General features: G+C 40.7%; 1 protein-coding gene across 1 annotated transcript in view; it reads left to right on the top strand.

Moving 5' to 3' along the window:
- kif1aa (kinesin family member 1Aa) overlaps nt 1–19260 on the top strand; it is a 57243-nt gene that overhangs the window by 25133 nt on the left and 12850 nt on the right. Inside the window, exons 17-40 of the mRNA XM_008277560.1 lie at nt 32–111; nt 717–792; nt 1435–1514; nt 2560–2666; nt 2770–2853; nt 2943–3123; nt 3569–3641; nt 5517–5607; nt 5697–5845; nt 5937–6115; nt 6491–6628; nt 9149–9351; nt 9439–9493; nt 12300–12418; nt 12540–12625; nt 12714–12855; nt 14233–14395; nt 14489–14579; nt 14666–14784; nt 14879–14934; nt 16825–16933; nt 17083–17149; nt 17244–17328; nt 18314–18419. Coding sequence (XP_008275782.1) covers nt 32–111; nt 717–792; nt 1435–1514; nt 2560–2666; nt 2770–2853; nt 2943–3123; nt 3569–3641; nt 5517–5607; nt 5697–5845; nt 5937–6115; nt 6491–6628; nt 9149–9351; nt 9439–9493; nt 12300–12418; nt 12540–12625; nt 12714–12855; nt 14233–14395; nt 14489–14579; nt 14666–14784; nt 14879–14934; nt 16825–16933; nt 17083–17149; nt 17244–17328; nt 18314–18419 — 2639 coding nt within the window. The remainder of the gene's footprint in view (nt 1–31; nt 112–716; nt 793–1434; nt 1515–2559; nt 2667–2769; nt 2854–2942; nt 3124–3568; nt 3642–5516; nt 5608–5696; nt 5846–5936; nt 6116–6490; nt 6629–9148; nt 9352–9438; nt 9494–12299; nt 12419–12539; nt 12626–12713; nt 12856–14232; nt 14396–14488; nt 14580–14665; nt 14785–14878; nt 14935–16824; nt 16934–17082; nt 17150–17243; nt 17329–18313; nt 18420–19260) is intronic.

Raw genomic sequence — 19260 nt, 5'->3', positions numbered from 1 at the left:
CTATAATTTCTGCTGTTTTTTCAAATGTCAGGAAACAGAGAAAATCATTGCTGAACTCAATGAGACTTGGGAAGAGAAACTTCGCAGAACGGAAGCTATTAGGATGGAAAGGTAAGATAAAGAATAAGCTTTGTTTGTTTTGTTTAATTAGTAAAATCGCAAATCCCTAGATTCAGCTTCACTTTAAGAAAAGCATCTGGACCAAAGCCAAAAGAAGAATGACAATATTTAAATTAGTCAAGTAAAAGTGGAACATTTTATTTCTCTGTTGAAAAGCACTTTGGTTGTGTTGTTTTGAATTAGCTATATAAACAAGAGTGACTTGACTTGACTTCAGAATAATTCATGAACACAGAGAAACAGGAGGCTTATAACAGACACGCATAAATCAAATCTCGCAAGAAACAAGACATGTCTGTTATTGAAGATTATTTGGAATCTTATTTGTATGCTGAATGCTTAACCCTGTCCTCTTGATCTATAAAAGGATTTTTCTTAACGCTACGTGGTGCAGAAATCTTTGCAAGAGAAACATGTTTGACCTAAGGCTGAGGATTTACTTAAGTAAAGAGGATTATAGTAATCATTTGTGCAGTTGACCTAAAGGCAAAATACAGTATTGTTCTGTCTTTTCATTAAAACTGCACTGTTAAGTAAAGCATACTGATATACAAACACATCACACTTGGTGTACTGAGTCTGCTTTCCCTCCACAGAGAGGCCTTGTTGGCAGAAATGGGTGTAGCGATGCGAGAAGATGGCGGCACAGTTGGTGTGTTCTCTCCTAAGAAGGTAAAAAAAAATTATACATCAACAAAACTGTGATCTGGTACTTATTATGTAAATCTTTCTCTGAAATGCTCATTTGTTTACCCCAAAGCCCTCCGATAGCCCTAGAAAGCCCCAACCTGTGTTTATCGACACAGTCGGGCTGTTTTCCCCCAACGAGGTTTGTGGCTCTGAAGTGTTTAAATCTGTCTCCTCTGAGTGCTCTGAGTCTCACTTCAACAGGAGCCCTGCCAAGGCCGATCAGATGAGGGTTTCTCTTTTTTATTAATCCTAAATCTGCTTCATTACTCACTTCAAACACTCCCTCACTGTGCTGAAGGCAGCAACGGGTGTAAACATGGGGGAGAAGATAATTGCAGTGCCCCCATTTCAGTGATTTTTGGCTGTTTGCCTGCAGCTCTGCAACATCTGACTAAGACTAGATTAAACACTCGTGCTGGGAAGCTGTGGGGAGTAAATTTCACTGCATGGTTTTAACTATAGTTGATTGTTTGATGTTTCTTCCTGCGAGAGAGTGTCTGTCAGTCCTCTGATGAGTACAATATGCATATGTTAGACTGTAAGTAACATATGGATACTGAATGATTTATGTGTGTTGCTCACCAAATGTTTACAGTCAGTAAATTATTCCTCATTCTGTGTCAGACGCCTCATTTGGTGAACCTCAATGAAGATCCTCTGATGTCTGAGTGCCTGCTATACTACATCAAAGATGGAATCACCAGGTTAGATGTTGACATTTTACTGTGTAACGTCAAGCAATGCCTAAAGAAAATAAAAATACTGCTGTAGTCATCCTATGAAAATGTTGGTGGAATGAAATCATACCAACACTTTAACCAAATTGATATCTGCAGTTTTCTGTAGAATATCTAAGTGGACCACAGTGCAATTGGGCATCAACTAATAATAATTTTAATTGATGAGGAATTATTTTCAATTATTTTCTCGCTTAATATATTAGTTGTTTGGTCTATAAAATGTCAGAAAAAAGATGTTAATCACTGTATGACATCTTCAATTGTCTTGTTTTGTCCACAACTCAAAGATATTCAATTTACTGTCATGGAGTAGGAAAGAAAACTGAAAGTATTCACATATAAGAAGCTGGAATCAAAGAATTATTATCTTTTTTTTTTTTTTTTTCTTAAACCAATGAATTGGGTATTACAGTATTTTGCAATTAATTTAATAGTTGAAAAGTAATCCATTAATAAACTGATTTTTGCAGCTCTGTGTTGAACTTAGCTACTGCTACCCACTAGCCTCATTTGCCTAAATTAATTATAAAATCAGCATTTGAAAAAAGGTAAATACTTGTAGCATATTAAATCATTTGAAGCATGTGAGTCCATGCTTTTGAGACTGTTATTAGTAGACTGCAGGTTGATGGTTTAAATGCTCAGCCATGGTGTTGACTGTTTATTTTACTCACAATGTGTCTTCTAGCATGTGAAAAACACCATATGGACATGTTAAGAAAAAACTTGATTTTCACTGGAGGGGTTCTTCACAGGTGGTTTGTTCCTCCTGCTGCCAAATGTAATGGTTTACTCCTGGTATATTGTTGAATTTAGCACCTTTCTCCTTGTGAAAGTAACACCGGTAATAGTCCAACCTTTGAAATTTGATGTGATAAGAGCATATTGATCAATCAACCAGTCTACCTGAACACTGCAGCTCTAGAAGATGGAGGAAAAGGAGCAAATGGTGTATAGATGAGCTGTGTTATTTGCTTGCTCTCATATTGTCACCTTTTATGTTTTGTAGGGTTGGTCGTTTGGATGCAAGCAGTCGTCAGGATATAGTCCTCAGTGGCCACTTCATAAAGGATGAGCACTGCACCTTTACCAGCTCTACTGGTCCAACAGGAGAAAGTGAGCAGCCTTTATTTTGCTCCACAGGCATGTAGCTATGCACATTGTAACTATAATATTATTACAGACAGTGAAGCCTCATATTGGATTCTCTGTTCCTAAGCAGCAGTCGTCCTCGAGCCCTGTGAAGGAGCTGAGACTTACGTAAATGGAAAGTTAGTGGCAGAACCCACTGTTCTCAAATCAGGTCAGGTCACCTTGTCTTCCACTCTGCTGACATTTATGTGCACTTCATATGCATAGATTTAGCTTATACATTTTGTGATACCCTTGCAGGAAATCGAATAATCCTGGGAAAGAGCCACGTGTTCCGGTTCAACCACCCTGTTCAAGCCAGAGCTGAGAGGGAGAGGACCCCCTGTGCTGAGACCCCTGCTGAGCCTGTGGACTGGGCTTTCGCTCAGAGGGAGCTACTGGAGAAACAGGGCATTGACATGAAGCAGGAAATGGAGCAGAGGTACTTCTGAGAAATAGTCAGCCAGTCACCCCAGATCAGAGAAAAAACAGCAGCAGAAAAGGCAGTGAGGGGAGAAATTGTGAAGAACAATAGGAGAGTAGAGCTGTGGTAGAGTGGTTGTCCTCTGATTGTAAGGTTGGCGGTTCGATCCCCGCTCCCTCCGCAGTTGAGGTGTCCTTGGACAAGACACTGAACCCGAAGCTGCTCCCAATGGCAGGCTAGCGCATGGCAGCTCTGTCGCCATTGGTGTGTGTGAATGGGTGAATGAGAAAACATTGTAAAGCGCTTTGAGTGCCGCTAAGGTAGAAAAGCGCTATATAAGTGCACTCAGTGGCTCAACAAATTGTGTGCTGTTTCCGAAACTTTCAAATTCTGGTGCAAAAATAAAAATAGTGTTTTCTTTGAGTTTGGTAATCAGCTGCTTGAAGTTTGTGTTTTTTCTTAGGCTGCAAGAGTTGGAGGATCAGTATCGTAAAGAAAGAGAGGAGGCCAACAATCTTCTGGAGCAACAACGACTGGTACAGTAATGACGGTTTTGCTAGTGTTAGCTCATCGTTAAGCTTTGAATGGTGTTAATATTAATCACTGAAGAATAACAAATCTAACCACCCTATAAACTAAATTACAAACTAAGTTATACACAGCAGTGATGGAGAGAGTAATAATACCACACTGTAAATTTACTCAGTTACAAGTACAAATCCTGCCTTTAAATGCATAAGCAGAAAAAATACAGAAAAATGTTCCTTGTGACTGGTAAACTATTAAATGTTACACTATTTGATAATTATTTTTTATGCATTCATTTAAAAGTGGGTTTTACTGTTGCATTTGGTTGAGCTGGAGCTAGAACTATTTTGTGCTTGTCAGCAAGTAATGATCTGTAAACTATTTTCTCCCTCAATCCATTGATTGTTTGATTTATGAAAATTTAGAAAATAGTGAGAAATACTGACACAATTACCCAGATTTCAAAGTGACATATTCACAACAGTCCAAACTTGAAAACGTAAAAAAATATTTGGGTTTTTTTAAATAACTGAAAGGAAAACCAGCATATTGTTGAATTGACTAATCTTTCAGCTGTGCATGTATAAAAACATTAGGTTGTGTAATTAATTACAAAATATCATACTTTAGAGCTCTGCATATGGTTGGTTTACAAAAGTCTTAATTTGTAAAGTAGCTAAAACTGTTGGGTGACTGTAGTGGAGCAAAGAATACAGTGTTTTCTTCTAGAGATAAAGGAGTGGAACTAGAAAGTATTATGAAAAGGAAAGAGTTAAGTAAAGTAAAAGTATCTCAAATTTGTATTTGAGTTTAGGCAAATGTACTTGATTAAGTTCCACCACTGATTCAAAGCTGTATAGAGTTTTTTTTTTGTTACACATTGTAACTAGTGTTCATATATCTGTTCACAAGAGCTTTAATACATCCGTCCATTATCTATACACCGCTTAATCCTCACTAAGGTCGTGGGGGGCTGGAGCCTATCCCAGCTGACTTCGGGCAAAGGCAGGGGACACCCTGGACAGGTCGCCAGTCTATCGCAGGGCTACACTTAGAGACAGACAACCAAGCACACTCACATTCACACCTACGGACAATTTAGAATCACCAATTGAACTCAACATGTTTTTGGACTGTGTGGGAGGAAGCCAGAGAACCCGGGGAGAACCCACGCTGCACAGGGAGAACATGCAAACTCCACGCAGAAAGATCTCGATGCCCCCACCGGGACACGAACCGGCGACCTTCTTGCTTCGAGGCAACAGTGCTACCAACTGTGCCACCTTGCAGCCCATCTTTAATACAATCTTAATATGTAGAATTTGTATACAGTATGATCATTGAGTAATGTTACAGATAATGCCTAAGTGGCTTTGCTTCTTTTCATCAGCCCTTTCCGATGCTTAATATCCAATATTTACTTCATTCTTTCATTTGAGTGGATAGATTACTCACCAAGGGTTGCAAGGTGGCACAGTTGGTAGCACTGTTGCCTCGCAGCAAGAAGGTCGCCAGTTCGCGTCCCAGTGGGGGCACCGGAATCTTTCTGTGTGGAGTTTGCATGTTCTCCCTGTGCAGCGTGGGTTCTCTCCGGGTTCTCCGGCTTCCTCCCACAGGGTCCAAAAACATGTAGGGGTTAATTGGTGATTCTAAATTGTCCGTAGGTGTGAATGTGAGTGTGCATGATTGTCTGTCTCTAAGCGTAGCCCTGCGATAGACTGGCGACCTGTCCAGGGTGTCCCAGCGCCCCCATGACCCCAGTGAGGATTAAGCAGTGTATAGATAATGGATGGATGGATTACTCACCAACATTATTCTAAATGGCTTGTTAATGTGCTAAAACCAAAAGTCTTGTCATTGGTCTTCAATAATCAATTGTCCAGGATTATGAGAGCAAGCTAGAGGCTCTTCAGAAACAAGTGGACCGTTATTACCCAGAAGTGGCTGAAGAAGAGGAGGAGCCAGAAGAGGAAGGTAGAGCACAGTATATATACATACAGTATCTGTGTTTGCAGGAAACACATTTTCACCGGCTAAAGATCTTTTATCGTTTTGATCTACAGTACAGTGGACAGAGAGGGAACGTGAGCTCGCTGTGTGGAGCTTCCGTAAGTGGAGGTGCTACCAGTTCACGTCACTCCGTGACCTTTTATGGGGAAACGCCATTTTCCTTAAGGAGGCTAACGCCATCAGCGTTGAACTCAAGAAGAAGGTCCGATATGCTACTGTCGTTTATGCTACATCAGTGTATCCTCAGATTTATGTCATAGTACAGCTGTTTGACCGCACTGTTGATTCTGCAGGTCCAGTTCCAGTTTGTGTTGCTGACAGACACCCTCTACTCCCCCCTGCCTCCTGATCTGCTGCCACCTGAGGCAACTAAAGACAGAGAGAAACGACATTTTCCACGCACCATCGTGGCTGTAGAGGTGCAAGATCAGAAGAATGGAGCCACTCACTATTGGACATTAGAAAAACTAAGGTAGCTCAACATGCACCAAAGAAATCTTGAACTAATATATTGCTAATATATCACCATCCATGTAGCTTTTCCATATTCTTTCAATTTAACATTTAGTTAAAAGGCTATAAAACTCTTGCGGTTTGCTCTGTAGCTTGTAAGTCATTTTGTTTAATTAGAAGCATTCTCTTAAATAATTGCAGTACCAAATAAAAATGTCTGCCAGCATCTGATGTAGAGTAGTAGTAAAAAAGAGTGATATTTTCAGAGTCTATCTCAGTTATAAATCTTAACAGAAAGCACACTATTCACTGTAATAACATTTCTTATTAACTCCATGCTGTGAGTCTTCTTTGTCTAATGTCTTAATGTGACAATTGTTGCTGCTCTCTGCAGGCAGAGGCTTGATCTCATGCGAGAGATGTACGATCGGGCTGCTGATGTTCCAAACAATACCACTGAGGACTGTGAAAATGTGATGACAGGAGGCGACCCCTTTTATGATCGCTTCCCCTGGTTCCGCCTCGTTGGCAGGTAAATGCTGAACACCGCTGGCCCTGTACAGCACAGGACAGAAAGAACAAGAAACCCAGTGTTCGTAATAGCTGTTCAGGCAGGATAATGGGAGGCTGTTGGCCACATACTGTACATGTTTGCAACTGATGGATGAAAGTGTTGAAGACACATGTATAAAGCAATGTGCAGTCCACTTCATTCAGTGTGGTGACCCCAGTTTCTGCTCTGAAATCATCAAATCTTTTCATTTCAGCTAATATAGAAATTGTGTTTGTACAAAGATATTACTGGACATATTTTATTGATAACAGTTACACAATGTAGCGTTTCAACATTCAACTTTGCGATGTGTGCATGTGCAGTTTTCAAATCGTAGAAAGTGCCATATGAAGACACTCAAACCGATCATGTTACAATTTTTTTGCTGCTTGACACAATAAGAAAACTCGCCCAGTTTTCATTTTCCATGACTAATCTGCAAGAGTAAATCATCTGATAGATTTTAATTTACTTTGATTCACGGGTCCTTGGATACACAGAGTTTTTTTAAAACCTAATTTCAAAGAAATAAAGTTTGTTGACATGCAGGCACCACATGTGCACAACAACATGAGCAACAAACAGGAAAGAAACACTGAAAAGGAAGATTCTGTTGCAAAAATAAATGCAACGTCAATTTCAGCGACTCTTGACAGTATTTTGCAATTGGTGCCACTACACAAGGCACAACTCATGTGCAAGGCCTTTTAAATCAGAACCACACATTTCTTTTTTTTCTTTTTTTCTTTTTTTTTAGCTTTTTGTACTAATATTTTATCAGTTCTACGCAGATGCACTTCCCTACATACACTCCAATCATTCAGCAATTTTTCTGTCCAAATAATTATTCATATCATCTGGTAAAATTCCTGTATTTTTTCATAGCACAGTATATATCGCACAAAAAGAAAATATCACAGTGTCATTTTTTCCTAATATCAGCCATCCTTTTGTCAGTAGAGTGAACAGTGATAACTTTGGTACATGCTGGTTGATGACAGGTCCATCTTAAAGGGTAAAATAGGCTGGGGAACATTTGAGAACGACATTTCTTCAGTCCTCCTACTCAAAGCCTGCTGCTTCTTTCTCTCACACTTTGGCACATGGCCTCTAAATCTCTGCCCACCTCTCTCTGCCAAACTCTCTTTCTCTCTCTCTCTGTATCTCTTTCTCTTGCAGATGGGTCTTAAACAGTCACATGCCACTGTTACGTAACATTCAGCACATCAAATCTTTAATCTCATTTAGTTTCTGCAAGACAAGCAGAAATGACAAGGCAGCAATCTTAAAATTTCCCCCATTTTGTTCTTTGTCAGCTCATTCATAATGTCGCTTCATACAATGGATGAGAAATGAAAACATATTGTATCTAGTCAAATGCACCACATTTAAGGAGGGAATGTTCCCTGGTTCATGGTGACAAGATATCTCTACTTATATCCATGGTCCATCATCACGCTTATGGTCTGACATACTTAAATATGAGGGGTGATCAAGAAGTTGCAAGATTACGTCTATAAAAATCAAAAACTGGTTTAAACGTAGACGCCATTCCTATCAAAGTAGGAACGCTTGTCACGCTCAATGGAAGTATTGTCATGTGAATATGTCAAGTACCAGTTGCAATGAGTTCTGAATCTCCTAAACTGTGTCCAAAAGACCTTTAAATTTACCTTGAACTTAACTTGAATCCTATTTTGAGAAGAGTAAGTCACAGAGAGGCAAATCAGGCTGGTGTAGCGTGACTATTGTGTTGTTGTAGCTCAAAAACTTGTGCATAATTGCTGTGCTGTGAATGGGCACACAATGCATTGGGGGACTCACATGCCATCATTCTACAGTTCAGATTGTTGTTGTCATGGTACACAGAGACATGAAACTTGAAAATGAAAAAAAACAAATTAAAAAAAACAACGAGCATGCTTCTGGGGCTTTCCTGAACTGATGTGCCTTGTCTGGTTTTTCAGACTACAGATCTTCCACTGTGTTAACCGCTGTTTCTTCTCTCAGTAGTAGCTGCAGACTCCCATCTAATGATAATCCTCTACATTAAGGTTTTCATCTTGGCTGCTGACTGATACAGAATATGATGTTCTCTTTTCTGCTCCAGTTTGCCGTCAATTGAGAAATCTCACAAGTGCAACTCGTAGTGGTTAAAATAAACACGTGTAGCACAGGTCCCTCTGTTGATAGATGTCACACAGTATCCTGACTTGTGACAGCTAGACACTCGTACCACATATGGCGTGAGAACTTTTTGATCATCCCTTGTATCTACTCTTGTAACCTGAGCAATTAAATACTTTTCACCACATTTGCAGCTTGCTTTCACTCTGTCCTCTCAGTCTCCACTGTTTGCTCTACGCTAAAACAGACAGTAAAAGCTGTTTCTGGCTCAGAGGGTGGAAGGTTTCTCTCTTGTGGTCAGGCCCGTATGTTTCTCTACCGCCCCTCTTTTTTGAACAAGTGTGTGCTTTCTATCTAACTGTACTAACCCAGTTCCCATGTCTCTGGCTGCACCAGAAACCCCATTTTCAACACATGCATGAGCGAGCGCATGAGTGACCCTACCCCGTCCCCAACCCTCTCCAACTCTGAAATTACTGAGCTGGCTGACTCGCAGCGGGAGGGTCGAGGGGAGGAGGAGGAGTTGGAGGAGTTGGAGGACCTGGACGATGATATCTTTTTGGACGACCCGTGCTCGGAGCTCGGGGGAGAGGATGATGATGATGATGATGATGATGATGGTGATGATGATGATGATGAGGGAGAGCTCTGCCGAGGCTCCAGCGAAGGCCAGGATCCCTTTTACGACCGCTCACCATTATTCAGTGTAGTGGGAAGGTTGGTGAGGTTTCAGGAGCATGCTGGTGGAGGAAACTAGCTCTTTCACGCTGAGACGCAGGGTCTGTTTCCCTTGATAGACATCAGTCCAGATGTAAAGACATTACTGAAAGGACTATACATAACACAGCCACAGTACACAAGTATGTTCTCACAAAACCCTCAGTCTGTTGTGGACTAGGTGTGTGTTTTGTTTTCTGATGTGGCAATGACATATCTTCTGACCAAATCAGCCTGCTGTTTGGTTTACAAACAGCTGTTTTTCATTTTACTGTCCAGCTGGTTGAAATGTCAACATGGACCTGAGGCATTTCAGTTGGATGGCTTTAACTGCGATTTGAAAATTAACTAAACTCATGTTTTTCAATTGTAGGACTTTCATTCATTTCACATTCTTACACACTCCCAAACTGAAAACAAAGTCAAACCTATAGAATTTGATTCGTCTCAACCCCTGCACATGAAAACCAGGCATGTAATATGAGTTCACAGAAAAGTGTCCAAGAGTAGAAAACCATCCTGCAATGAAGTGTTTCTGCTCTATGTGCACAAATATAGTTCTGTAAGCACGGGACTGTCATGAGCGCTCACTCGACCCTTCCAAAAAGATTGCAGTTTCTCAACAGCACTCACTTGTCAAATTGACTTTGGAGATTTTGGAGGTGGGACAGGGGCTGATAACTCCACTTGTTTAATTGTTTTTTTCAGTTGTATTTTTTGAACATTGTAGGTATTGGCTGGTTAACTTAATACTGTTGAACACTAAGTATTATTTGCCCTTGTCCATTCAATATGGTGGACAACAGCTGGATAAAGATACCCTCTTTAAAGTGAAGTGAAAAGTTAGAACTTAGAGATAAAAGTGATCGATGTCAGTGTCTACTATTGTAAGTCGGTAAGTCTTGCAGCGACGCCGTATGATTAGAAAGTAGAGACTGTGGGTGTTGAAAGCGACCATTTAAAGGAACTGAGTTATCAGACACTGCCTTGCCTCCAAAATCGTATAAATCAGTTTAAGAAGTGAGTGTCGAGTGGTTGCAAGTGCTAGCGGATAGAGTGTTGGATTGCACTTTGCGCTTAGACCAGAAAGCCTCACAAGATGATTTTCTGCACATGTATCTCCTGTAGGGGCCTGGTTTTCATGTGCACAGGTTGCGAAGCTAATTGAGTATCATACAAACCAGCCGCTTGAGTGTCTTGTCATTGTCACTGTGTCTCTAGTGATTGAGCCACAAATACACTGTACTTTTACACAGTTTGTTTCATTAACATGAATGGACACTGGAGTAGACATTTCTGGGCTTCAAGGTTTATCTTTTGCTTTTGACCTCATCCTAATTAGATGCTTATTTGCATTTTGCTGCCTTTATACACTAACTAAATGCTTCTCACTCATGTAATTCTATAAATAGTTTCCTAAAGTCAGCCCAGTGTGGGCCAGTTCATGCCACTTGTTTCTGCTGAAATCCAATCAATGTTGATGCTGATCCACTGCTTGAGGTGTGTGTCTCACTTTTGTGTGGCTAAATGCAAAGTGAAAAAGACTTTTTACTACCTTAAGCACTGACATTTGTCATGGAATATATTAAGGTCTGATTTGCATAACACAGGAACCCACAGCGAAATGTTCTCAGCATGCTGTGAATAAGTACAAGTCTGGAAATTATTCATATGAACTAGCAAAGTGGTGTTCAAGGAAGACTCAAAATCTCAAGATGAAAGAGCTGGTTTCTGCCGCAGCTGTCTCTTTTAGGCATGCCAGAGCACAAGTCTTTTCATTTTGACCTTTTTTGTCAATTTTTACGTGAATACGTCTGATGATGAACTCGTACCCCTATTTTGTGAAAATTGCCACTTTCGACTCAGGAGGTGCGCTTTGATTTCTAATGTCATTCGTTGGTTTTTGGTGTAGCACACAATCTATCAAGCTGTTGGCAGTTTTTATTCCAGCTGAGTCATGTTCCGTATGATGATTTCTGTTCCATTTGCTTTTGATTCCTTTGAGTCGAGACGTTGAAAGCATTTTTGTTCACCTTTTTTGTCCTGAGCATGCCTTATTTGCACCTCACCAATCTTGTCATACGCCTCTCCCTTTTTACACTCTCCACCCTTAAATGTCTACCCCTATTGGCTCGTGGAAAATGTGGTCTTTGACTGCAAGAACAAGTATTGTAGTTACAAGCAAGACAGTGAAAAAAGAGAAACATCAAAGCAGTTGTTCCCACATTTCTATTGTCAAGAAAACTGTAGTCTGTCACTGCCCCTTCAGTATTTTCAAATGTAACATTAATACAAAGTGCTTCATATGTTCACTTTGGCTCTACATAATTAATATGTAGTGTTTTCATATTGAAGCATGTTTGTGATGCAGTAGCATCTAATTATTAAGCAATGCAAAGTAAATCATTGCTTACTAATGAAACCATCTCTCCAGCTGAATATTTAGCTGAATTCTAATATTTTTAAGCCATTTAAAGAATTGAAAGTTAATCCTTACTTACATGCTCCTTAGCCTCACCAAGCCTTCATCAGTACAACACAAAACCTTAATTATACTGCATGCGACCCATAACTGTCCTGATAAGATAATTATTTATGGATGGTGAGGAATAGCCCCCACAAAGCAATAGTAAAGGGCAGCCATGGCCATCGCAAGAGCAGTCCCAGCTTCTGTTTGGTTGCTTTGCAGCTCTGTGTTCTGTTGTCCAGTCCAGTGAAAACTTATCAACTGTGAGTGAAACATCTCCTCAGCTTGGTTGTTTTTAACGTTTCATTATTCTCCTCTCTCTGTCTGTTTGCTGTCCAGGGCGTTTGTATATCTGAGTAATCTGCTGTACCCGGTGCCTCTTGTCCACCGTGTAGCCATCGTCAGTGAGAAGGGAGAGGTCAAGGGTTTCCTCCGAGTGGCCGTACAGGCAATATCAGGTAAGGCTTGGATCCTCAGCCTCACTGTTGTTGAAGCCAAACCACATGAAGCAATTGACGGGACAAGCTGTATGTGACTTCTGGAGGGAGTGAAGTGAAGGTGCTCTGTGTTTCCCTCCAGCTGATGAGGAAGCTCCTGACTACGGCTCTGGAGTGAGGCAGTCTGGCACTGCCAAAATCTCATTTGAGGATCAGCAATATGAAAAGGTGGCAAAACTCACACAACAGTTATTACAGTATATGTAGAATTCATGTGTACCTGCTGACCAGTGTGTTGTGCACCTTGTTTTTGCAGTTCCAGTCAGAGTCCTGCTCTGTAGGACTGTCCCGCACAGGGATTTCTCAGGAGGAGCTTCGAATTGTGGAGGGAGAGGGGCAGAATGTGGAAATGGGGCCATCAGCTGATGAGGTCAACAACAACACATGTGCGGGTATTCGTATTTTATGAGTGAATGGAAACATGTACACTTGTACAAACCCTTTGTTTTCCGAACTTTTAAAGCTCAGTGTGGTGGCTCCATCTGCCACCATTTTGGTAGTACCTGACTCCTCCTGTATCTCCTCCTAATCTGTCACTCAAAGCAGCCAAACCCTTAATTATGCACAACTTTAAGGCTAAATTAAGGGTGAATTAAATAAAAATAGTAGTTGTTAACTTTAAAGACTAAAACCATTTTTAATAAGGATGTTTATTTCTGCTGTGAAGTTGGCTGTTTTAACAAGGGTGTCTGTGGGGACTGACTCCTCTTTGAAGCCAGCCTCCAGTGATCATTGCAGGAACTTCAGATTTCGGCACTCCTGCATTGGCTTGTTCTTCAGCCCTGGAGATTACTGTTTGACATAGATGTTAGACTCATGCCAGACTGATGAATTCTCAAGAAAAGATTCACAATGGTAGATTTGGGCTCTGAGGATTGACAATAGCCAAATACCCCAGAAGAAGAAATTCTTGACTAAAATAAGCCCAAGTTGTTGCCTGAAATCCAAGCCAAATCTTATTCTGGGCTCAGAATGCAGTAACTTTGCGCTGTTTTACCCTTGTTTCACCTTCCCAAATTCAGAGAAACAATTTGGTCTGGGATCTTGATCTGAATCGATGACTGGCCCAAATTATTTGGTAATGTGAGCGGTTTCCAGATCCAGGCCTAAGCTGCTTGCAGATTCATCAGGGCTGCCACGATAATATCAAGCATGGCTGATAATTATGAGTTAAATCTGGATAAATCTGATTATTGCACTTCCTCTTGGAGCACTTCATGGCCAATGGTAACCATTCTAGCCTTTGATGCTAACGCTGGACACAGATATTAAAACTAGGAGTCAAAATCTCACCTCCAGTTTTTGCTGAAGAATCTCCCCAAACATTTTCCCGTCCACTCGTTATGTTCTCTTATTACCATTATAGAAAGTTGTTGCACCACAGTCTCCGTGGTATTTGCATTTGATTTACATCATTCCCCATGAGATCGTGCCAGGTGGTGCTCCGCAATCTGACGCCTCTCTGCTCCCCCTGGCACAATAATCTTTATAATATTCTGAAGTGTGTGATGGGTCATTACTTTCCAATCTTGTAGTGTTTGTATGTATGAGATTAAAGAGAAGTATATATGAAAGTTTCTCCTTATGTGTATGAGGCCACCTGATTTCAAAATCTGGTAGGATTTTTTAAATCCGGTAGTGTGAGCCTGACATAATCCATCCTGGTCTGTGGCACCAGAGAGCAGTGACAATCAGCTCAGCTTGGCTTAGCTCGCTACCTGGAATGCAACCTTACTTTAACCTGTGTCTGTTTTTCATTTTTGTGTTACTTGCAGCTGGTACAGACGAGCAGGAGAATCCACTGAAGGCTGGTCTGGATGGTGCACTTGATGGAACTCTGGAGCACCTGAGAATCGGAAATGTTTTTACCTTTCGAGTTACGGTCCTGCAGGCCTCCAGCATCTCTGCAGAATATGCTGACATCTTCTGTCAGTTCAAGTAAGCAGTAAACACCAGTACCTTCAGATTTTTAGTATTTATCATGTTCTTTTCACAGTTTCACATGTAAATTATTGTGTTTCACTCTTTCAGTTTTATCCACCGCCATGATGAGGCTTTCTCTACTGAGCCCTTAAAAAACACAGGCCGCGGTCCTCCTCTCGGCTTCTACCATGTGCAGAACGTAAGAAGCACAAATTCTACACGGTGATGTGTTGTTACAGGTTTTAATAGGTCAGGTACTTACACATCAATGTATTGTTTTTGTAGATTGCTGTTGAAGTCACTAAATCCTTTGTTGACTACATCAAGACTCAGCCAATTGTGTTTGAGGTGTTTGGACACTATCAAAAACAGCCTTTTCTTCCTCTTTGTAAAGACGTCATGAGGTAATATGGCTGCTTATGAAATTAAATACATAAAAGATATATTGATTATGGTTGTGTTTTCCTAATGATATGTGATGTGTATGGTTACATCCAGTCCACTACGCCCCTGCAGAAGACAGTTTCCCAGAGTGATGCCTCTGTCCAAACCAGGTAAATAAACTCCAGGCTGGAGCTGCTTTGATTGAATTCCACCATTTATTTATGTTGCATTGTCTTTGTACCGGTCTGCTTGCAAGGCATGTCATCTCAGCTTCATGTTGTTGGGTGTGAGCAGTGGACTCTGATGTCTCGCCGGACCGGGAGAAATCACTGGAGCTGATCCGATACCTGGTCCCAGATGTGTTCAATGGGGCGCTGGTGGACTCGCTGTCGGGCCACGCTCTGTCTGCTGCTGGCTTGGCTGCTTCCTTCTTACTGGAAGGAAACGATCGAGCTCAGCTGCCAGCTCCACCCACATCTATCTGTTCAGTTATTAAAGCTCAGAAGCCGGGTTGGTTATTGATGTCAGATCCAAGAGAATCCTGCAGCTGAAAACCTTTTTTTATATTATGTGTTTGTCCTGGCACGACTTAAAAGATATCTTTGAGCCGAGTGACTGTCATGCCATGTTACATTTAACTCAATTATACAATTTTTAAAAAATACATTCTAACTCTTGTGACGAGAAGCATTCCATTTTGTGAAAGTGTTACTGAAAAGGTAGAAGCCCTTCAAGCTGCAGAGTCAGTCATCTATAACTGAATGTGACATGACCTTCTTGTAGATGGAGCAGAAGGAAGAACAAACATTCAGTGTGTTTCAAATCTTTTTTACTGTGGTTATATCACAGTTGCTAGATACTGATGACAGAAAACCTGTAAAAAATGAAGTTAAATGATATAAAAAGGGAGTTTTCTGTGTCAGGATTCTGCAGTTGGATTGGCTCTCTGGTGTTCTGTGTTCACTGTTGACCTACGTGGTGCATTCTCCTTGCAGTTCCCTCTTTGAGCTCCTTTTGAACTGGATCACAGTGCCTTTCTTCTACAGTAATCAACCAAGAATGATAACTGTGTTGTACATTATAGTTGGATATTTATACAGACAGGTGACAAATTAAAGGAAACACAAACATAAAATGTTTTAGCAAGGTGTTGGCCAACAAGTGCCACTAGAACAAAGCTGTCCCCTTGTGCCCAATGGATAGGGACATTGTCATCTGCAACAAAGCACTCCCATCAGGATGGAAATGGTTCATCATAGGATCAAGGTGATCATTCAGAACAACTTTGCATTGATTTGCAGTCAACCTTCCCTCTGAAGGGACAAGTGGATCCAAACCATGCCAGTAAAATGCCCCCCACAGGATACCACTGGATCCTGGAGACACTTGATCTCTTCAGGGGTCAAGCATTCAGATTTTTCCTTTAATTTGAAACCATTTGTATATTACTCACACAAGATAAGACTTTATTGATCACAGGGGGGAAATTCACAGCATCTCACAACAAAACAATCCATCCAAAGAATCAATCCAAACTAGTAGCAAAGAGATAAATAGCTATTAGAAGTAATAAATTCAACAAAATAACTTGACTCTATGCTACTGTATACCTTATGTTTTTCCTTGAGCTTGTGCCAAACTCCAGGGCTGCATGTGAATGATTTTTTTTAATGCACACTCTCTTAACTCTGAACTCCTTTTGTGGAACTACCTGAAATTGGATGAGCACTCTTAGTATGTTTACACTCAATCATGGTTGTCAACAACATCAGTTCTATTAAAGGAGAATACTGTGCAAGGAATTGTTGCATACACATCCTCTCATGAGTAGTATTCTCCTTTAAAAGAGGACCACAGAGTTGCTTATAAATCTGCTGAAAGAACGGAGCTCCTTCTACGCTTCTGCGTGGTTCCCTCTTTCCCTGCATCACTGATTTCCTTTCTTCTTTCCTTTCTTTTCCTTTGTAGGGTTGGTAGCTGCCTTTAGCCACCAGTCTGTTCTCAATTTACCTTCACCTTGTCTTCCTGTTTAACTCTTTGTGTAATTTCTTTCAACACAGTACCTGCCACCAAGCTGACGGCCATGACCCGTCCGCAGGCAGGACCTTGCCACTGTAAATACGATCTCATGGTGTTCTTTGAGATCTGTGAGCTGGAGGCCAATGGAGAGTAAGTATCCTGTGTTATCTCTCCAAGCAAGTACAACAGATTTTTGGATTTTTTCCCCCCAAAACTCTGAACCACAGACATCTCTGTTGTACTGCATGAGCTGTATTTGACCAGAGCAGTAAGGTTTGTTTTCATTTGTGTCATCCCAGCTACATTCCTGCAGTGGTGGACCACAGAGGAGGAATGCCGTGCCATGGCACATTCCTACTGCACCAGGTATGTTAGTCACACTGTGAGAAAATATTTGTAATGTTTAAAACGTACTGAGTCTATTAATGTCCCTCTATCCTTCTTTTCTTCACTTCTACAGGGCCTTCAGAGGAGAGTCACTGTCACCATTGTACATGAATCTGGAGGTGACATGGAATGGAAGGAAGTCCGTGAGCTTGTTGTGGGTAAGTTTCATTTTCAGGATTTTTAACCAAAGACTGTATATAAGGATGAACAAACTCTCATCAACTAAACTTTTCCAGCAGAGCACTTTTCAAGCTTGGTGTGATTGCACCAGCTGTTGCTATCTTAGCAGTGCCTAATTCCTTCGAACTCCTGACTAGCCCAAAAATGTGCAAAGAGGCGGTCCACGAGTGGCCATGGACTGTCCTATGATGGGATCAAGTTGTGTGGACACATCCTTAATTATGCATATCTTTAAGCCTTAATACAATTTTAACAGATGAGGTATATGCAAACAACAAGAAAACTTAGCTATTAAGACCAAAAAAGGTTTTTTGTACCAGGCTGTAAACATATTTACTTCTGCTGTAATATGTAACATGGGGATCTGTGAGCATGTAATAACTTTTAAAAAATCAGCCTCAAATGGAAATTAGAAGAACTGCAGGGTTTTGTCACTTAAACATTGACTTCATTTTTCAGCCCCGGAGGTTGGCACTTGTCTTTAACCCTGAAAACAAGGGATGTCCTTATCAAGTTTTCTTTGTTAATGTATCCAATCTGTGTCATATATATTTAGTTGAGTAGAATTTGCTAATGCAATTTTTCGAGATAATGAACACTTTAAGTATGGTAGATTAAATGTAGTACCTGACTGTTTAATACTGTAGTGACCAAAGGAGGAGGGCACTTCCATGTTGGCCAGTAGAGAGCACTGTAGGAGTTTAGCTAGTAAAGGAGCACTGTGATGATGCTTATTGCCCTTAGACCAGAAAACTAGTGTCATTAAGGGGGGATAAATTAGGATAGTGTTTCTAAATGCAAGCAGAACATTTTAACAGCTGTAAACAACTGGCATAGGATTATACTGTGCAAATTAGTCAACAATCCTGTGATCACCCCCAATTCAGGACATCTCTACTGAAAACTAAACATTTCACCAACAATCTCTTAGTTGTTCTCACTGAGGTACTCCATCTTTTCCAGGACGCCTGCGCAACACCCCTGAGGCTGATGAGACCATCATTGATCCCAATATTCTCTCGCTAAACATATTGTCTGCTGGGTATGTCAGGCCTATGCAAGATGACAGGTACGTACTGCCGTTTACCTTGAAAACAGCAAAGATTTGAATATTCTATGTTGCAATAGCTTGGCTGAATATAGAAACAACTGTATGATTTTGTGTCAACAGTCTTATCTGAGGACCTCACTTTGTTATTGCTGTGTCAGCTCTTTCATGAGAATGTGGCACATGGGAAAATGCATGGCATATGGTACCAGCTGTCTAAACAGCATGACAGCAGAGCAACATCTTGAATGTTACAAGAAACCTCAGCAAGTTGCTTTGCATTCTTATACTTCTCATTGTGTCTGCATGAATCTAGTTCCCTCTTTTTAATTGCAGGAGGTCACAGAAACGCAGTGAATCAGACTTCACTTGAGTTATTTAAGCATCTCTTTTAAGCCAAATCTGCCATATCTGTGGTTATGAGATCACTTGTCCATGCTGGCTGCGCGACCCTCCTTGGTGTTAATCTGTGCTCTTGTTGTTTGTCATCATTGCACCTACATGTTGTATCTCACCGTGTTTATCGCATCCCCTTTAACCTCTCATTTCTAAACCATGATTAGATCTACTAACCCCAATACAGCATATAAACCTCAACAAATCCTGCCACTAATTTTCCCCCAGCACCTTAGTTTAACTGTATCTTACTATATAAACAGGCCTTCATTAATAAATACTTGCACTCTCAAACAAAATAAAAATGCACTTTTTAAGATATTTGTATTTGAGCATTTCACCATCACCTTATTGAATCCCTTAATTGACTACAAAGAACAAACAAGGTGCAGTCTAAAGGATTTGCTACAACAGACTGATGGCATTACTAACTATGAATTTTTATATGAAATTCAAATTAAAGTTA

The sequence above is a fragment of the Stegastes partitus genome, unplaced genomic scaffold (genome assembly GCF_000690725.1).
Source record: "Stegastes partitus isolate 25-593 unplaced genomic scaffold, Stegastes_partitus-1.0.2 Scaffold100, whole genome shotgun sequence".
In the NCBI taxonomy this organism is placed as follows: Eukaryota; Metazoa; Chordata; class Actinopteri; family Pomacentridae; genus Stegastes; species Stegastes partitus.
This window is presented reverse-complemented; position numbering and strand designations above follow the sequence as displayed.